This window comes from Octopus bimaculoides, chromosome 9 (assembly GCF_046866305.1).
Source record: "Octopus bimaculoides isolate indiv1 chromosome 9, ASM4686630v1, whole genome shotgun sequence".
NCBI lineage: Eukaryota > Metazoa > Mollusca > Cephalopoda > Octopoda > Octopodidae > Octopus > Octopus bimaculoides.
In genome coordinates this window covers 32,878,377-32,900,156 of record NC_142936.1, presented here as the reverse complement: position 1 = coordinate 32,900,156, position 21,780 = coordinate 32,878,377, and the positions used below count along the sequence as shown (strand labels likewise).

The following is a 21,780-nucleotide window of genomic DNA, read 5'->3' as shown; positions in this document are numbered from 1 at the left end:
CAAAAATTATGCAATAGAATTGATTAAGAAGCCTTTCTTCAATTATGTTCCAAATATCACATTAATATGTTGATAAATAAAAAAGTTACAGGTGTTTAATGAGACTAGTCTAAATTCATGATTATTTTAGAATTTAATTGAAATTCATGAGGGTCAGAAATATAGTAACGAAAGGGTTAAACAAAATTTATATATTTTTATATTTTGCTGAACTTACCTGTATGTACCTGCAATTTGAGTCATTTGAGACATAAGTTACGCAATAGAATTAAGAAGCGTTTCTTCAATTGTGTTCCAAAACTCATGTTAATATGTCAAGTTAGAGTTGTTTAATGTAACCAGTCTAAATTCGTGATTATTTTAGAATTTAATTGAAACTCATCAGGGGTGTTTTTTTAGTTAGAAATATAGTAACAAAAGGGTTAATCATGCACTATCTTGTAGCTTGGAGATTTCAATGATATGAAAAAATTATTTTTAGAAGAAAGGATGAAGAAAGTTACAAAGATGATTTAGTGGGAAAGGCTTGACAAGTACAGATTAGGTGCAAGGCCAAAGATATAAATGATATGCTTTTTGGGACTGATTTTTCACTGAGATGGACAGGTCTCTTCAAGCACAACAAATCACCAATCATCTTTGTCCTCTCCTCTCTGAGGCACAAAAACCTGAATTTGGTCTTCCCTACTTCATCCCATGTCTGCCTAGGCCTCCTTCTTCCACAGATTCCATTCACATTTAATGATTGATACTTCTGCAGCTGTCCTTTAATTATATCACACGACCATACTAGCATAGTCTTCTTTTGCACACTACATCTCATGTCTCTTATGCCTAATTTTTCTCCCAATACATTTGCACTTTGTCATACTGACATTGCAAATCCAGCAAAGCTAGCTAGCTTCATTTCTTTCTAATCTATCAAAATAAGTAATTATGGTATATAAGTACTATATGACATGCTGATTTTACTGTTAGTTAACAGTATGCAAATGAGATATGGGTTCCATTATCCTTATTAGGTTCCCCAACAGTTTTTAGGTATAGAAATTGAATGTAAATTTAATATCCTTTGATACCATTTTATTCCTGAAATTGTTTTCATTATCCCATCATGTTTTTCATGAAAATTTTGTAATATTTTATATTAAAAGTGAAGAAAATAAATGTTAAACTTACTTCTTTCACCATTTTAGTAGCTTCTTTAAGGGCATCATGTGGAACATTAGTAGCACCAATTTGTTGTGTAATACCTCCAGCTTCACCATCTTGAACATTAGTTCTCCTTAACTATTAAAAGAGAAACCAATAGCTACAACAATCAAAATATCAGTAAGTGTTATCGGGAATAACTTATTTTCATTTCCAAACTTAATGTATATTTCAGAAACTTTATCTTGCTCATAAGTTTAAGGTTTTGGCTTGGTTTCAATGGTAGAACACTTCCTGCCACCAACCCCTTTATAGAACATACTGGGTGTATTTTATTGTGGCAACAGCACTGGAAGTTGTCATGTACCCTCAACTCCATGTCATCTTCACTCCTTCATCAACCATTTCACAGAGTGTACTGGGTGCAGGGTTGTCATGTATCTTGTAAAATTAAAGAATCCTCACTACATCCACTCAATACAACAGAGAAGGCAGGTGAATAAAAGTGAGTGATGACCAAAAAGACAAACCAAGATAGATGGGTATCAGGAAAGCAAGACTGGGAGCAGGGAAGTAGCTTGAGAAATACATGATGATGACAGAATGTATCCAACATGCACATCTCATAATCCCTAATATACAGGCTTTGTAGAAAGGCTAAAAGTAGAAGAATAATGGTTGGGGAGTGGGTGATTTGAAACACTGGTAAGTCCAGTACCTCCCTAATTACATGGGTGGGAATGAGGATGACGTCAGACAGGAAAGAGCCATTACCACTCTTACTTTCACTGGCAACATAACACAATGAAAGGAAGATAAAGTGAGGGATGGAGATGTAGGAAGAAAAATAATCCAGATGTGGAAAAGGGTGATGAGCAATACAGAGGTGAGTGGATGACAAAAAGATGGAGAGGCAGCAGCAGATACACTTGTTATACTTCCCAGCCTCCATTATTAAAAGTGCTTAAAGTTAAAAATAGTGACACTGTTTAGATGGTATCAATGTTTACAGTTAGTATAAAAACATGTATTGCTATAGTATGGTTTGATATGGAAAACCATGGGAATAGATATCTGACTTGGCAACAAGAAGGGCATTCAACCATAGCCTCAACAAATCACATCTAACCTATCCCAGCATGGAAAAAGCAAATATTAAAAAAATTTCTAATACTAAGCTAAAAAAAAAAAAAGTTTACAATTATTATTCGTAACTTTTGGTGCATAATATTAATTTATACCAACTAGTTTGGGTGGCTTTTTGTTGCAAACTTTAAAACTATTTTACTTACTATATTTTCTTGAATTTCATATATACAATGAAAAATGAATAATTATCCCAAATGACCAAATTACTTTTTACAGTCTGAAACAGCAGTTTTTATACTCTTTTACTTGTTTCAGTCTTTTGACTGTGGCCATGCTGGAGCACCGCCTTTAGTCGAGCAAATCGACCCCAGGACTTATTCTTTGGAAGCCTAGTACTTATTCTATCGGTCTCTTTTGCCGAACCGCTAAGTTACGGAGATGTAAACACACCAGCATCGGTTGTCAAGCGATGTTGGGGAGACAAACACAGACACACAAACACACACATATATACATATATACAACGGGCTTCTTTCAGTTTCCGTCTACCAAATCCACTCACAAGGCTTTGGTCGGCCCGAGGCTATAGTAGAAGACACTTGCCCAAGATGCCACGCAGTGGGACTGAACCCGGGACCATGTGGTTGGTAAGCAAGCTACTTACCACATAGCCACTCCTACGCCTATGTCGAAAATTTTATAAAATTTTTTTATAAAACTGAAGCAATGGGAAGTGCTTATGAAGAAAAGCCATACACACATGCACACTAAATCTCAGAAAAATGTCTTATCTACATGGACATATCTGCATTACTTCTAATTAATACACATATCAAACCACCACCACCACATTCCTTACAAATGCTGCACTTAACAATCTGACAATTGGCAATCACCCAAGAAAGAGAAAAAGTTTAAAGAAAAATTATAGATAAATGCAGAAACATGGTGAATACATAAAAATGAATACATATGTAGAGTGAATACATAAAAATAAGAAGCATATTTAAAAGTACATTGATGAAAAAAAATTCTAATCAGAGTACCTTATCTAAAATCTTGGTTTTCCCAGTATCAACATGTCCCAGAACACACACAACAGGAGCACGAAGTACATCAACTCTTCGTTTTTTCTCAGCAGCTTCTTTTCGTTTCTAAATATGGAGAAAGAAAAAATGGTAGTAAAGATTTGGAGGAAGCCAGTATTCTTGATCACTGATGATGCTCCATTTAATCAAGGTTTACACTTCTGAATACAGCAATTTCTAGTAATAAATGATCTAGAAGCATTGATCTAGTATCCAAGCTATGATTATTGAAAGCATAATATTCAGAGAATATAATAAAGACTTCTTCTAGTGTAGCTGTTCTAATGTACAACTCTTTGAATGCTTCTATCATAAAAGGAGAGATTGACGTATGGCACTACCACACATTGGATCCAATATTAAGTGGGTTTTTTCCTTCTTTCTATAGTCAATATGAGTGTTTGTTGAATCACATACTTTGCAATCTTTTATAAGTGTTTAGGTTGTTGTACACATGATCACAAGATTATACTCTTGATTCTTGGAACAAGTAATATGTTGCATTCTTGAGCAAAACACTTCATTTCGCATTGATCTGCAATCTCTTTGACATCTGATGTGTGATGTACTGTGCACATGTACAAGTAATATTGATTTGATGGAGTGAGCAAGCTAATATGCAGTACAAACATTAGATCACTATGAATAAATCATCTGTGTAAATTGTTCAGCAAGCCCACACACACACACACACCGTCCTCCACACACACAAATGAAGAATGTTCTGATGATTACTTTACACTTTAACGATTAGGCAATTACAAATGATTGTAACTATTTCTTTTTCAATGATCAGGTTTTCAAATGTCTTTGCTACTGGACTAAGAATTTCTCTCCTGCTTAACAGTATTTTTCAAGCTGGTCATTTTTTTCTTACTAGAGTTCTTTTAGATTACTCAGTAAAATGTAATGCTTATTTATTCACATTATTTGGAATTAATCAAGCTGAAGAGGGGTATCAACATTATTTGTTCCAAACTTTTTTTTACACACAGACTTGAAATTCTGTATGTGCTTAAGCACCAATGATTTACAATCATGTACACTGAACTGACCCCCCCCCCCCCCCAGAAATTCAACATCTATGAACAAATAAAATCAACATATGTAAAAGCAATAATTTTACAGATAAACACTAAATGGAACCTTTTATGTGTCTTACCTGTTTGTTTTGTTATTAAAATTATCCCAGATGCTGACCTCCAACAATAAGTCACTTTTTATAAGCAGATGCATTAATATGAGTTAATTAAAATGCAAAGGTAATCAGTACAAAATTTTTTTCTTTCTCTATGTTTCATTCATTTTCGTTGAAAATAAAGAATAAAACTCTTTCACTAGGTAATATACTTGCAATGTACTCTTACACAATTTATGTAGTACATTTATACAAAAGAATGTATCCAATAATATAGACTCATATGTGACACACAGGTGAATACAGGTGTGTAACATACTGAAAATTAATATTTCCCAATTCCACACATTATTTGTATTCAAATGTAAATAATATTTTTATACTATGCTTCTGTCAAGAAATTGTCCACAGTATCCTTTACACAATGGTACTTAACAAAAAGGACATGCAAAAGAAGTTTCAACACATTTTCCTGCTATTTATCTTTTCAATCTGATAGAAGTTAACACTTTCTCTGTTGCCATCCACCTCAGTTAATTTTGCTTTTCTTCTAGCTGTGGCAGGATTTGAATTCAGAACATAAAGAGCAGGAAAAAATACAACAGGATATTTGGTGTGTCATTCTTACATTTTTACAAATCCACCACCATGGACTGATTATTTTATTTTATTGACTATGAAATGATGAAAGGTAAATTCAACTATGGCAGGATTTGAGTTCAGAGAATTGGAACAAATGACATGAAGCATTGTCTGGAGTTCTAATGGCTCAACCATTTCACCTTCCTGTCCATCATTACTAATTTTATTATTTGTGCTTCCTCACTTGCAGAGATGGTTAGAACTTCTCTCACACTATATTTTACCAATTAACACAGTCTTCAGATAAGTCTCCATCTCCCACAGATTCCATCCACTTTTCTACACAGCTGTCTTTCTTCATATGCATCACATGCCTGTAAGAGTACAGTCTACTCTTTTTTGACATTACATCTGATTCTTCATATATTCACTTTTTCTATCAGTTCACTTGTACTCTATCATTTATGTATCATTATGTATTACAAGCCCAGTGGGACTATAGTTTTGAATTTATGCCTGAAGGTAACAAAAATGTTCATTACCATTGGTTCACTCAACAGTTTAATGCCATATTAGCTGTAAAAAGGTATAATAATATGTATAATAATTGAAAAAGTTTACAGTTCAATGTATTTTTGAAATTAGTCAAACTTCTTAAAGAATTATATACAGCTGTTTCAATAATAGATAAAAGAGATAGGCAGAATAGAGGGAATGAGATGAATACTGTAAAGCCAGTATTCATTTTATCATTCAACTATGTTAGTAGTTGAATAACATTCTTAAGGCCGCAATTTACTCACATGTAGCACTTTCAGAGCTTGTTGCTAATTCAGTGCTTAACCAAATTGAAAACATTTTTGAAGAGGACTGATCCCTAGCTACATTTTGGCATAAAAAAACTGAGATTTGACCCAGTAGAAAAAAAGTTTACATCAAAATTTGTAGCAATGTTATAGGAGAGTAAGTAACGCCACTAATCAAGTTTAGATCTAAATAACTTTTTTATTTTAAAAGCAAAATATATTTATCTTAGCTTCAATGACAGAAAAAAGTATGAAGAATTTCATAGTTTTGTTCCCATGCAACAAAAATTTGTATCAGAAAAGTTGTAAGGTAAAATAGGAAAAAAAATATGAGGCAAAAAATTGGATTTAATTATAATTAACTTTTTTATTCTAAAAACAAACTATATTTTAATTAAGCTTAAATGATGGAGCTCAATTCGAGGAATTTCATGGTATCAATCTCATGCAATTAAGTTTAAAAAAACAAAAAACGTTATAGTGTTTGTTTCTCAAGTTTGAGGGTGATAATATAGTTCTATAAGGGGACTTTAAATACATGTCACTGGCGTCATTGAGGTAAGGAAAAAATTATCAATGACACCACTAATTGACATATTTGACACACTATTAATTAGCATAATAGCACAGCCTGGAAAAAACATGGATTACATGGAAAAATGTGAGCAAGAGAAATAATATTCTTAAGATTATAAATCTGGAAAATTACAGGACAAGTTATTAGACTTGGAAAATTTCAGGACAGATTATTACATCTGGTAAAGTACAGAACAAGAAAACTTTTACTTAAAATATAGCAGCTAAGGATAAAATTATTTGATTTGACTTTACAAAGTAACATAATTAAAAAAGGTACCATCATTTTGTTAAAATATTGACACACTAGAATACTTAAAAAATGAGAGCCAGAAGTACCAATATAAAGTTTTATGCAAAGTAGAATAGTATATATGGTAGGTAAATTCATTATGTAAAAAATAGGCTTTGAGTCAAGACTAAAAATGTGAAGACTTGGCAATAACTTAAGCAATAACTCAAGCAAATTTTGCTGTGAATTTGTTGTTATAGGTAGATTTTACTGTAATATGTATCTAATCTTTGTATTATTCTATTTATTGTACTAACTAATTATGTTCTACTATTATTTTTTATAACCTATTTTCAAAATTAAAAATAATAATTTTAAAAAATGAATTTTTTTGAAATACAAAAAATATTTTGAGTTATGTTTTATTTTCAATAGAAGTAACGAGTAATAACAAATAGAAGTAATAATTTGTAATAAAATTTTTAGTTTTAATAAAAGCTAATATTTTCTAAATCTAAATATTTTATTTGAAATTTTATCCTTAGCTGCAATATTTTAAGTAAAAATTTTCTTGTTCTGTACTTTATCAGATGTAATAAGCTGTCCTGAACTTGTCCTGTAATTTTCCAGGTTTATAATCTTAAGAATATTATTTCCCTTGCTTGCATTTTTCCATGTAATTAGAGAGTGCTTCCATAGTAAAAACATGGAAAGAATGTGAGCCAGCCAGAAATAGTTAACAGAATACAATACTTTTCTTAAATATAATTTAACTTTTACTTACTAAGATTCTTTCCCGAGCTTTTTCAATAGGTGTATAGTCCTCTATGTCACTATCATCTTTAAGACTATCATCATCATCGCCTTTCTCATCAGAAGAGTCATCTTCATCAAATTTTGTTTTAGTATCAGTTTCTATGGAGGCAGAGAATTACAAAAAAGAACATTCAATTAAAAATAAAAAAAAAAATTTTAAATCATCAAAAGACTAGACTTCAAAATATAATTCAATCAATATCAAGGAAAAACTCTGTAAGAATGCAAGTCATGCATCTGTCTCCTGGTTATGCACACTTTGAATAGCTGATAAAATATATTAATTCTTCATTCAAGCTCTGAAAAATATTTCAATCATATCAATACAGAAACTAAAATGTTGCTATTATTGTTTAATCCCAAATCAATCCTAATTAAGCAAACTGTGATCAAAAGCACTCTAGTCATGACCATTTCATTTTTTTAAGTCATTGAGTATACTGGAAAGCATTATCATATGCACTACCATTATGCCACAGTGTCTTACATGTTATATAGGAAAAGCAGAGAGTTAGTGTCAAACACAAAACATGCCAGACAAAGTGGCTTTGGTGCTTAGCTCATTCTACAGGTCTGAGCTAATTTAACCTTTCATCTGCTTGGGGTTAATAAAATGCTTGCTGAAGTTAACATGTACAAATAAAAGAATTAGAGAAATTAATTATTTTAAAATCCTTAAAATGTAAAGATACTATGCAATATTGAAAATGTAGCAGTACCAATTAAAGAAAAATATATTAATGAAGAATGGGTACCCTTCCTAATGCCAACCACTCCACAGAGTGTACTGGGTATCTAATGTGTCACTGGTACAGGTGCCTCTCATGTGTCAGCAGTGTTTTTCAAGTGTCACTGGCACTAGCATTCACTATGATTCTGCTTAGCTTGATGTGTCTTCCCAAGCACAGCAAATTGCCAAAAATCTCAGTCACTTGTCATTGCCACTGTGAAACTTAATATCTGAAGATCATATTTCACCACCTCATCTCATGTCTTCCTGGGTCTACTTCTCCTACAGGTTCCCTCACAGTTAGAGATCAGCACTTCTTTATGCAGATGTCCTCATCCAAACAGTATTCAAGTATAAAGGGTGAGCTGTTAAATGTTGAAGTTAGGCAATCCCTACTATATTATTGCAGTTGCTTTGCTATCAGACTATTAGGTTTAGAATGTTTTTTGGAGTAAGATATTTTTAGTAATATTTATAAATAAAAAATATGATGATGTAGACTAACTGTGATGAATCAGACTAAGCTTGTCACACTATCACTGCACCATATTTATTTTGTAAGTATCCATACCAAATGAGAAAGTTGCAAACAATGCAGATCATAGTACATTTTTTTCCCTCGGTTGATAGCCAACTTCACCAGTGCTGGTGCCACAAAATATTTTTGTAATTAAATGTTAACATTTGGTAAGGGGATTACTAACAGAGTTGAGTCTTGCTCAATTTCTAAATTTTGACATGGTTTTTATGGCAGGATGTCTTCCTTAACACCAAACACTTTACAGAGAGTACTGAATGCATTCCTTTTCTGGCACCAGCACTTGTCTAAGCAAGTCCTCACAGCTCTGTGTTATCTCTCTTGATTAGGTAATCACTATCAAGTATACTTGGTGCTTGTTTTTTTTTTTGTGGCACCAGCACTCATGAAGTTTCCTTGTAACTTGAAAGACGAGAGCCCCAATAACTAAAAGAAGGAGTGGTGACTTTGTACAAGGTGTGGAGGAACAGATCTGTTGTGAAAGGGTAGTAATGGAGAGAGTAATGGTAAGGGGCAGTGAAAAGGGGAAGGAAGAGAATAGTATCAGAGGTTAATAAAAATGAGATAGCAGTAAGGATGACAGAGAAGGTTGAGTGGGAGGTCTAGGGTTATTTCATGTTATAAGATGGGTGGATGTTGCATGAATGAGAGATGCAGATGAAGAGTGCCTGGAAAAGTTGCCAACAATTTGCAGATTATGCTTCATACAATTCTTGCTTTATACAAAACAAGAAGAAAAAAAAGGTTGCAAAAAAAAAAAAAAAAATTGTTAGTTTGCTGGGACTTTGAACTTTCATAACCTTTTCCAGACTGGTTTATATCTCCACGTCCTTCTAGCTCTAATTCTGAAGTCACTCACTAGTAATCTATGTTGGGTTGTACATTCTTCACCCACTCTTGCAAGCATCTGTCTATCTTGTTGCCTGGTGAGGATGTAATAAATCTAGTTTATGTGTCCACCACATTGATATGTGATCAGGTGAGCGGCTGGTTTCCTGAAGTTAGTGTTGCAGATCATAAGATCATTTGCATCACAGAACTCCAGCAGCCTTGTTCCCTCTAAATCAACAAAATTGTGCCATTCATGTGTTTCATTGATTAACCATCTCTATCATAAATATGTACCTTGGATATGTAGGTATATGTATGGACCTTGTCCACTTGCATCTTCAACTTTTATATTTCCCCCCATTTACAATGGAGTATCATAGCCAAGTATTAGAACTAGCAGGAGGGTTTCTATATAGTCATTTGACCTGATAGAAAAATCTCCTTTAAAGCACATCCTATTAGCTTAGAACAGGACATCATAGATAATGTGGACCAGGGTTCCTTGCACAGAAGAAAAGAATAGAATGGCTGCTGCTGAAATGTCTGATCATACATTTTAATTGAGGGTTCATATTTTAAAACATCCATAAGAATTTTTTTAAGAATGAAAAAAAAAAAAAAAAAAAAAAAGGCAAAGTTTTAGACCTCCTCCTTAAAATCCATTGTAGAAAACACAGAAATCTTAAGATACTTTGAAGGAAAAAATCTGTGGATGGAAAAGGCTCTTCATCGTCCAGTTCTTGCCTGTGCAAATTCTTTTCTTAAGTTTATCTTCTCGATTCTCTCTGTAAGTGTTGTGGTTTTGGTGCTTAATCATGTTTTCTCTATGAATTTAACTTTTGTGTGGCTTGCTTTACATAACAAACAGATATTCCCTGTAACAAAACAAAAAACAGATTTCCTCCCAAATTCATAATTCAGTGAGATATATATTTATATATATATATATATAGGAGAAAAGTAGTTAATTATTTTAACATATCAACTATTCTACTCTAGTAAGCATGGAAAACTCAAACCTATTGATAGTAAGCCATGTTCAATTCAAGGATGCAAAAATGATGGCCTTCTATATCAAACATGGAGTTTAACTGAACAACATGCCAGATGTATAAAGTCATTTGAAAAGCAAGATACCATAATCTGAGCATTCTCAAATTACCTGATTCTTCTTCATCACTACTTATATCCCAGCTTTCTTTCACTTCTTCCTTCATTTCTACAGGTTTCATTTCTGTTACAATACTCTTTTCATCAGTTTTTGTCTCATCAGAAACAATGCTATCCTCTCTTTTTGAATCAGCTGTTGAGTAAAGTGTAAGTATATTGTGAACAAAGAGAATTAAGAGATGCATTAATGTAAATAAAACAAGAAAAACATATTTCTCAAAACAAATTCAATTAATTGTAAATTCTCCTCTCTCTGATTGTAAGTTGTGAGAGCATATCTGCAGTCACTTGCAAAAATGACCAAAATTCCTTCAAACCAATTCCTATTTGGTAATAGGAAATGAATATCATGGATGTCCAATTTGTAACAGTATACTCCAGAAAATGATAGATGGAATCTTACTTGAATAAAAGAAAATTTAATGCTGAAGAAGTCAAACATAATATTCAATATTCAGAGGGCTGGATCTATGGTGTTCACTGACTAAGGAGACAATACAACCAAAGTTCTACTCAAAGGTTTATGCTTGTACATTTATGGAAATAATTTATATTATATGTCATTTATTTATATAATCTAAATTTCCCAACTCTATAAACTGAAGCTGTATGATCAACCAATTCTTCTGTCCCTTCTTCCAATTATATTCAGTAAGAAGAGAAGCAAGTTTCCAGGTTATTCCTGAATTTCTACACATGGAAAAGTACTATTAGGTCACTATTTTAATAATTAAGCATGCAATATGCAATAATAATGATTTGAAGCTGGTTGATATGTCAATTATGCTTATCCCAGCATATCACAAAAGAACAAAAAAAATTTAGTGTTATTTTGTTATTTAAGTGATCTGTTGTAGCAGCTGATGCTTCCCTAACTAATTTAATTTTTTCTGGTGCTAGTATTAGTGAAAATGAGAATTTCTATGCTGTAAATACCTTGAATTTCCATGATTCATACCAAGACCCACACACTTTTAAATGTATGTACTAAATGTGCCAGAAGATGGTGTAATATGAATGAAGAAGAAACAAAAAATTTATTTTGGACATCATAGTCATGTAATCTAAAAAGATATGTTCTATATTGGTCCACATTGTATCAAGAAGCCAACTTTAAGAAAACATTTTCATGAGAACACTTTGAAAATCTAAGATCTTCACCTTAGCAGTACTTCAGTGAAAATCCAGGACCTGATACATCTTTTAAATGTGCAGCTTTTTGTAGAGATATTGCACAACAATTTTAAGGTATATGGAATACACATATGCAAATCTGGCTTTGTGAATGATTTCTAAGTTTATATAGTGGAGTGGGAAGTAAAATAACTAGGTTTCCAAAATAAATCGCAGGGGTGGTCATAAAAATATGATGGAATCAATATTTTATTATGGTTACCAGGCTTATTGGAATATGTTCTATGAAAAAAAGGAATATAGAATTTGATACATCACTAGCAAAGAAAGGTACTGATAAAAGCAATACTACAAAAGTTACAATTTAAAAAGAGGAGAAAAATGTAATGCTCTTAAATAAAAAAGCCACCTTATCACTAGAAAATAAAAGGATGGCAGTCTGAAAAATTATTTGAAAGCAATTTTAGCAAATAGCTAAGAAAAGAGAAAGCATCCCAAATGGTGCAGCAATGAAATAGTTGCTTTATTTGATGCATAATCATCATCATTTTAATGTTCAATTTTCCATATTTGCATGGGCCAGACAAAGTTTATTTAAGCAGATTTTTTACAGCTGAATGCCTTCCTATCACCAACTTTTACCTGTTTCCAAATAAGCTAACATTTCCCCATGGCCAAATATTTCACAGACAACTGGAAATGAAAGACATTGCATGTATGATAGCAACACTCACAACAATCATGTGATATCAAGGCAAGGAGACACAAACATATACATAATTGCTTCTTTCAGTTTCTGTCTATCAATGTGGTTTTGGTCAGCCTGGGACTAAGAATAGAGTGTAAATGCAAACTTGCCCACTAGTCAATCTTGGAAATTGTACACATTTTGCAGAGGATTATCTTTATAATATCTAATATAGTTTTTATTGCTGAAAACAGTGTATAAATGAAGCAGTGTTTAGGTACTGTATATTTATATGTGTGTTAAAAATCTGTTTTAGACACAAATGGGTAAACACCTTATTCTGCTATTAGAGCATGGTGGTGGGTGTTTTACAGGGAAATAAACTACAGACCCTAAAAAGTATATTAAAAAAAGCATTTTACTGATAATTAGCCCATCAAAGGTTACAAAAATAATCAAATGAATATATAGCAAAACTGATATCACTTCTCCTAAACTTATGAAAGGGAAGTTTCTTTCTCAAAGAATTCAATAGCAAATTCCTTTCTATAGAATTAAAGATTATCAAAAATATAATACATACCATCATTTTGTGTTCTTTTTTTCTTCTTATCAGTATAAACAATCCTTTTCTTAGGAGCACTTTCATCTTTAACAGGCAACTCTAAACCTAAAACAAAACAGTTATAACATGATTCCAAACAATTTATAATACAAATTAACAACAAATATGTATAACAGTTGATATAAGAGCAATGTATGAAAAACTAAAAGCAGAACATTCCTTATGAGAATATATGTTGGTAAAAAAAATGAAAAATAGATTTCTGGGGTTTTTGTGTATGAGGTCATATTATTATAGAAATAATGCCAAATGGCAGCTAGTTAAACTGGCTATTTAGCTGAATTAAACTTCTAAATGTAAAGGAACATAGACAAGAACAGTATTTGAATAAACACTGTATGACATGACAATGTCATTGCCAGTTAATAACAGCAAACTTCCACTTGGCTCAATAATAACATAGGCTTAGTTACAATGCTTTTCTGCTGTAGAGAGAAAGAAAGATCTTCATATACTAACAATAAAAAAACAAAGTTGATTTTACCTATATATATATTTGTGTGTGTGTGTGTGACATGACTACACTGTGAGAAAATGCATGCAAAAAACAACAAAAAATAGCAATTGATACTAAAAAAATTGCTAGATTGTGCACAATACACAAGACAAGCCTGTTCAATTACTGCACTATCCAAGTGTGAAAAAACTTGAAGTAGCTCACGTATAACTCCTGTATTTATCAAATGATAGTCTTCTCTCACTGGATTAGCCCATTCATTACTATATTTTGAACCAAGACACACCCCTTATGTATTTCAATTAAATTCTAAAATAATTGTGAATTAAGACTGGTTTAATAAAACAACTAACTTTTTTTTATTTATCAATGTATTAATGTGACTTTTGGAACACAATTTAATAGGTTCTTAACCAAATCTGTTTCATAAGTTTTGTCTCAAAGCTAATCTAATTAAAGATAAATACAGGTAAATTCAACAAATCATTAAACTATTTAAATTTTGTTTAAACATCAGCACAGGAAATGAGTTATTAGCTAATATTCAATGAGTATAAAACAAAATTTTAGTAGAGAAGAATTATGCTAATTACTGGATTATTTATTAGTTGAACTTGCACATAAGACAGGTGTACCATAAGGGTAAAACAGAATGAAATACATGCCATCAACTAAATGAAATAAACTCACATGTATACATAAATGCACAGAAATATATGATTCATAATCCAAATTAATAAAATTTTGTTACACATCTTACAAGTAAATTAAACATAAATAAACAATAAAAATTAGGTCAATTCAAAAAAAAAAAAAAATTCTAAATCAAATATACACACATTTACACTTATATACATATATAAAATTGCAACTAAACACATATATTATCATTTATTACATTACATTCAATTTGCCATACATTATTCGTTTCATTATCCATCATCTTTTCCTTCACAAAGAGTTGTCAGACTTACTTATGACAAAAAGCGAGTCAGCATGGCCAACATATCCTGTTCCACACCTAATGCGCTAAAAGTTGACCTAAAAACACTCCAGTTGAGGTACTGACTCACTTCATTGACCTTCATAGCATCACTGCCCATTGGACAGCCATGCAACAAGCCACTCCCATGAAAGTCTTGCCCAAGAAGGTCTGCTGTCCCATCATCTCTACAGCTGGCACTAGCGAGAAGTGGGCTTACTTTGAGCAGAGATGGTCAGACTACAAACAGGCCACTCGTCTAATGGGTAACGGCGTCATCTTCCAGCTTCTTGACTACTGTGATGAGACCCTCAGAAAAGATCTCACATGGATGTTCAGCATGCTTGCCTCCAGTGATGAGTGAACAGTCCTCAGTCAAATTAAGTAAATTAAGTCCCTGGCTGTCTGCCAAGAAAATGTCATGGTTGCTTGTGTGTAGCTATAACAGATGTGCTAGAACCGGGATGAACCTGCCAGGGCCTTCGCTGTGAATCTTCGAGGGCAGGCAGGTGTTTGCAACTTCAAGGTGGGCTAAGGCCTGCCCTGCCACGATTGATTGCAGTGATGTCAGTTCATGATGCTCTTGTACATGGGTTGGAGGATAAGGAGATCCGCCATGACATCCTGGGTGACTCCAAGCAAGACCTGACCCTGGAAGAAGCACTGAGGTATGTCAAAGCAAAGGAAAGCAGAAAACGCTTAGCCAGCCGACTCATGGCCATAGCACCACCTCAACCACTGTGGCCTCCAGCTCATATAGGCGCTAGGAGTGGCACCACCTGGTCAATACCCTTTGATACACCTGCCCCTATCCCCTGCAGTCACTGTGGAAAACACGGCCATGGATATCATGTACAGGAATGCATGAGGAAATGCCCCACCTACAATCACAAGTGCTACATGTGGCATCCTGCACCACTATGAGAGTGTCTACTGCCGACACATACCATCCCCAGTGAGAGGCTCAAACCAATGCAGCTGACACGGAAGACCACACATCTGCAATATTCAACAGCCTATGCCTTGTGGCTGACCCCCCTGATGAATCCTCTACCCAAGCAAGAATTCTTGACCACCATGTGTATAATGAACCCTACCTACTCATTTCAAAGCCTGGATGCCAACCACTTCCGGTATTGTGGGCACCACTACTTTGTGGCTGTGGACAGATACAGTAACTGGCCCATCATGGAGAAAGCATCAAATGGAGCAGCAGGACTTATTGCCACCCTATGCTGCATCTTCATGACATATGACATCAGTGATGAGCTGACATCGGATGGAGGACCAGAGTTTACCTCCCGCCAAATGGTCACCTTTCTCCATAATTGGGGAGTGCACTATAGAATCACCTCTGTTGCATTTCCCCATGGCAATTGCCGGCACCGAGGTCGGTGTCAAGACAAAAACGCACCTCATTACAGACAACACTGACGCTAATGGATCCCTCAACACTGACAGTTTCCAGTGCACAATGCTACAGTACAGAAATACACCTGACTGGAACACACATGTCCCCAGCCATGTGCCTCTTTGATCACCCAATACAAGACTTTATTCTCACCTATCCCGGCAAGTACCAGCCACACTCCACTTGGTGTGAGACTATGACTTCTCAAGAAGAAGCCCTGCGTAACCACCACATGCATGCTGCCAAATGGTTGTCAGAACACACATGCTTACTTCCACCAGTGACTGTCAGAGACTGTGTCTCAATCCAGAACCAAGTTGGACCCAATCCAACCAAATGGGACAAAATTGGTGTCATCATAGAGGTACGCCAGTTTGATTAATATGTGGTGAGAGTGGATGGCTCAGGCCAAGTCACACTGAGCAACAGAAAATTCCTCTGAAAGTATCTACTGGTTGTATCCTGCACACCACTACTCATGGCCCCTGGACCATCTGTGTCCCTGACGCCGACACCAACGATGAGACTACCTTCTCAACCCAGTTTAACAGCTCCTCATGCAGCTACACCACGGACACCTCAGGCTTACCCAATGTGCCCACTTCCCAACACCAAAACCACCACAACTGGAAACCCATCTACATCACCTAACCCTAGAGTCATGCCAATTTCCCCCACCTTCACCACTTCAGGACATGCCACCAATGGTTGTACCCCAAGAGACTTTCAAGCCTTACAACTACACAACGCCCCTGGCCTCCGAGAGCAATCTGTACCTGATGTAGCTGATCCCCCATCCTGCAATCACCCTGTTCGTCGCTACACTAGACTGGCAAAAACTGACATAAAAGCCTGATGCACAACTGACACATTGCTCCTTGATCGTCACACCATCAACATTGATTGTTTCTCACACTAATTATTTCATTTTCTTTAACCATTTACTACATATTATTAGTTTTCCTTGCTTCCCTCCGAAGACTTGGGGAGGGCATAGAGGATTACAACTAAACATACATATATTATCATTTATTACATTCAATTTGTCATATATATAAGTGTATACACACACACACACACACATATGTATGCACACATACGTATACACACACTTACATATATGTATGCACACATACGTATACACACACACACTTTTCTTTTTAATTGCTCTCAAAATTGTTTTAGAATAGTTTCACTTTCAGAAAAAGTGATTCATAATCACATGTGGTTTTTATGTTTGTTGTTTTATTTTCTTGAATTTTCCTGTCTTCTTTTGAAAATGCTTTGAATTCAAACTTGTTGCTTGACAAAATGAAACTGGTATCCATTTTTTATCCATGGATGCCCTTGTTCTTATTACTATATCACTACCAGACTAGAGAAGACATTTCAGGTATGGAAGCAAGGTCTTGAATTAAAGGGCCTTGGAGTTAATTGAGAAAAGACCAAAGTATTGTTAAATAGGAAAACAGACAAATCATAGATTCCCTTCAGAGAGATGGCCCTGCTCAATATGTAGAAAAGATGTTGGGAGAAACTCCATAAGGTGTAGCCAGTACAAGTTATGGACACATAAGAGGTGCAGCAGTATCACCAGAAAACTAACAAGGAAAGTAGTCTTTACATATGGCAGATGTGCAAGTACATTAAACACCAGGAATGTGCAAAAAAAAATAGATTCCCTCATATGCCAGGGGAGATCCCTAGAAGTAGTAGATAGTTTCCATTACTTAGGTGATCAAATTAGTAGTGGTGGAGATGGTTGTTCCAAAAGCATAGCTGCTAGAATAAGAATAGGTTGAGCAAAGTTCAGAGAGCTACTTCCTCTGTTAGTAACGAAGGGCTTTTCTCTCAGAGTGAAAGGCAGATTGTACGATGCCTGTATATGAACAGCTATACTACATGGCAGTGAGACATGGGCTGTGACTTCTGAAGATATGCAAAGACTTGAAAGAAATGAAGCCAGTATTCTTCACTGGATGGGTAATATCAGTGTGCATATATAATAGAGTGTGATTTGAGAGAAAGACTGGGTATACGTAGCATCAGATATAGTATGCAAGCAAGAAGACTGCGCTGATATAACCATGAAATGTGTATGAATGAAGACAGTTGCACCAAGAGGTGCCAATCTCTAATTGTAGAGGGAATGGGGAAGGGGTAGACCCAAGAAGATGTGAGATGAAGTGGTTAGAAAGGCTCTACAGATGTTGGGAGTCACAGAGAGGATGACAGGGGAGTGAGACTCCTGGCCGGTTTGCTATGCTTGAAAAGACACGTCAAGCTAAGTATGGTTGCACTTGCATACTGGCTTGTCCCCTGCAACCATCTCCAGCAGAGCATCCCTAATCTTGCGGGCTCGTAAATGCTGGTGCCATGTAAAAATCACCCAGTACACTGCTGATGTTAAATGATGATGCACGAAACATTTTTTAAAAATCAAAATGGAAAGAAAAAAATCTCCAAAAATTCACAGCACTCAGATAACATGAACAATGATGGCAGCCAGTGAAATTCAATTGTTTTACAAAGTGAGACATGTTTTCACTGGGCCTCACCGAGGCGAGGACTACTGACCAAGACCTTTGGAAATGTGCTGTGCGTGAGAAGACCCGGCAAGCCAAGTAAGATCGTTGCCAGTGCCCTCTTGTGCGGGTGGCACATAAGATGCACCATTTTGAGCGTGGCCGTTGCCAGTACCGCCTGACTGGCTTCCGTAGGATTTTCGAGCGAGATCGTTGCCAGTACCGCCTGACTGGCTTCCGTAGGATTTTCGAGCGAGATCGTTGCCAGTGCCCCTGGACTGGCTTGTGCGGGTGGCACATAAAAGACACCATTTCGAGCGTGGCCGTTGCCAGTATCGCCTGACTGGCCTTCGTGCAGGTGACACGTAAAAGCACCTACTACACTCTCTGAGTGGTTGGCGTTAGGAAGGGCATCCAGCTGTAGAAACTCTGCCAAATTTAGATTGGAGCCTGGTGTTGCCATCCGGTTTCACCAGTCCTCAGTCAAGTCGTCCAACCCATGCAAGCATGGAAAGCGGACGTTAAACGATGATGATGATGTACTAACGACATTTGTGTTGAAATTCTCATTAAAAATATCAATAGGTCATTTCAGTTTTGGGCAGTATTGTAATATTGACCAAAATTTTTTCAGCCAGTTTTGGGCAATTTGGTAATGAAAGGGTTTAGTACCAACCAATGAACAGTAGGCAGAGTGCAGTGTGAGTGTGCGTAGAAAGACATAACAAAGAATGTAGAATTATACATCTTAAATTAAAATTTTCCAACATATAACATTCCAAAGTGTTTGTTATAGAAGTGTCTTAGGGCCCTTAGACACGATGGTTCTGTGCAACTAATCGATTATACTAAATCAATTATAGTACAATGCTGATCCAAAAATAAATGCTAGTATATAACTTTTTCAAAATATTAACATGTATTTGAATCTTATATTTTGGAAAATTTTAATTAAAGATGTAATGGTTTGCTAATGTTTTTACTAATAAGTAACCATTGAATTAAGAAAGAATAAAGTGATATATCTAATTTGAAATCTATTCAAATTACCTTGGCTTCTCATAGCGTCCAGCATTTGTTGTGCACGCATGCGTTCATGCTTCTGCTTTTCTGTTAGCAACTTTCCTTCAGCCTTCAACTGTTCTTTCTTTTCTTTCTCTTTTTGTTTTTTCCTTCTTTTTCTTTCTTCTTCTTTCAATTTCTAGAAATAACAAAATAGTTTACATAGGCTATGGCAGGCATACAATTTGTATTTGAAGCATGTATATAATTATACAATGTAAAAAGCAAAACAACCAAATTAAATTAGTGAGTAAAACAAGATACACGACATTGTAAACAAACTGAACTCTTTTATTGTCATCCTGTCTGAGATCACTCATACCCATCATTATTTATATTACAGTTACATGAAAACACTCTAAATGAGTTGCACAGATAGTTATTAGAAAAAGGCTTGACATGGCCTTATCAGGAAGCTGAAGCTCAAAAAAAAACATGCAAATATATCCAATTACTGGCTTAACTAAATAGGAAGTATAAAAATAAGTATTAAATGAAAGTGCGTTGGAAATTGGAATTGGGTGCTATGATGACAAAGATGAATCATTGAAAAACTGCCAGTGTTACAGTATGATAGTTACATAATAGACTTAAAAAATATATAGGAAAAGGTTTCTTTGCCTGGTCTAAGAGAACTGAGACCAACAACACATACCCAATTTTCAAAAGTAATCATCATCATTTAACATCCATTTTCCATGATGACATGGGTTGGACAGTTTGACAGGGGCTGGTAAAGCAAGGGACCGCACCAGGCTCCATTGTCTGTTTTGGCATAGATTCTATAGCTGGGTCCCTTCCTAATGCTAACTACGTTATAGAATGTACTGGTTACTTTTTATGTGGCACCAGCATTGGTATCAATTCTGTTGTGGTGGACAGGTCTTCTTCAGTACAGAAAGATGACAGCTATCTCAGGTCTTTGTTATCTCCTCTGTAAGGCTCAGTGTCTTGAGATTGGCCTTCAGTACTTTATTCCATTTCCTAGGTCTCCCTCTTCCATGAGTTCCATCCACTTTAAATCAACAGCAATTCTGTACGCAACTAATTCCATATCCATCACATGACGAAACCAACATAGTCTTCTCTCTTGCTAACTGCATCTTAATTCTACTTATGCTGACTTTTCTCTCAATGCACTCTGTTGTACATCCAGCAGAACATATTAGCTTCATTCCTCTTTAGTCTTCATATGACCTCTGCACATCTTTATTATTCATATACATGCATCATACACTCTTCCTTTCACTCTGAGAGACCTTTGGTTGCCAATGGAGGCTGCCATTTGGTTGCCATTCTCTGAATATTCTCCATCCTATTCTTAGACTTTCCATGCATCCTCCTCCACTGCTCCCTAGGTAGCAGGAATTATCCACTACCTCTGAGCCATCTGACAAAATCAATTTCCTGGACATCTGTAGTTTTATGGCTCCAGTGCATTTTCCACATACAAACAGTACCTTTTCTGATAACCATCCTATTATTCCACTGCACCTCTAGTGTGGCCTTAGCTTGCACTGGGTACACCAAATGGAATTCTCGCCTACACCAACATTTCCTGTCTGTTTTCTTGCTTACTAGAACTCCAGTCTTTGCTAAGTTAACTTTAAGGCCCTTCACAGAAAAATGCTTTTAACTGAGGGAAAAAATGAAACAATGAAAATGTGCTATATTTTAAAATAAGTTTTATTACACATTTATAAAAAGAATATGTTAAAAATGTAAAATAATTGTTTACATACTTGTTCTTCTTTCTTTCTTTGTATTTCTGCAAGCATTCTTTCTTTTTCCTCTTCTTCTCTTCGTAACCTTTCTTCTTCTTCTTTCATTTTTTCCAAAGCTTCTTTTATTTTTGCAATCTGGTAGAAAAAAAAAAAGTTCAAAATCTTGTTTCAAACCCGATGAGGTATTCCCAATGTTTTTTTTTTTATTTGATTTACATCAATAACTGTAAAAGAATTTTCAAGGGGAAATAGTACTGGATAAGAATTTCAGATAGTATTTACTGTCATAACTTCACAAAAGACAGTAAGTTTTATAACAAATAAAAATTTTTTTTTTAAATCTTAGAAAATACTAGAAAATTTAAGACTTAATGGCACTTCAAGAATACTGGTAAAGCACTTTGAAATAAATCATTAACCCTGA

At 34.9% G+C, this 21,780-nt stretch overlaps 1 protein-coding gene across 1 annotated transcript in view; it reads right to left on the bottom strand.

Moving 5' to 3' along the window:
• LOC106871994 (eukaryotic translation initiation factor 5B) overlaps nucleotides 1-21,780 on the bottom strand; it is a 135,541-nt gene that overhangs the window by 50,997 nt on the left and 62,764 nt on the right. The window contains exons 7-13 of the mRNA XM_052970563.2: nucleotides 21,375-21,491; nucleotides 19,621-19,771; nucleotides 13,154-13,240; nucleotides 10,741-10,881; nucleotides 7,448-7,578; nucleotides 3,288-3,395; nucleotides 1,180-1,290 (exon numbers count right to left, since the gene is read on the bottom strand). Of these exons, the coding sequence (XP_052826523.2) occupies nucleotides 1,180-1,290; nucleotides 3,288-3,395; nucleotides 7,448-7,578; nucleotides 10,741-10,881; nucleotides 13,154-13,240; nucleotides 19,621-19,771; nucleotides 21,375-21,491 (846 nt within the window). The remainder of the gene's footprint in view (nucleotides 1-1,179; nucleotides 1,291-3,287; nucleotides 3,396-7,447; nucleotides 7,579-10,740; nucleotides 10,882-13,153; nucleotides 13,241-19,620; nucleotides 19,772-21,374; nucleotides 21,492-21,780) is intronic.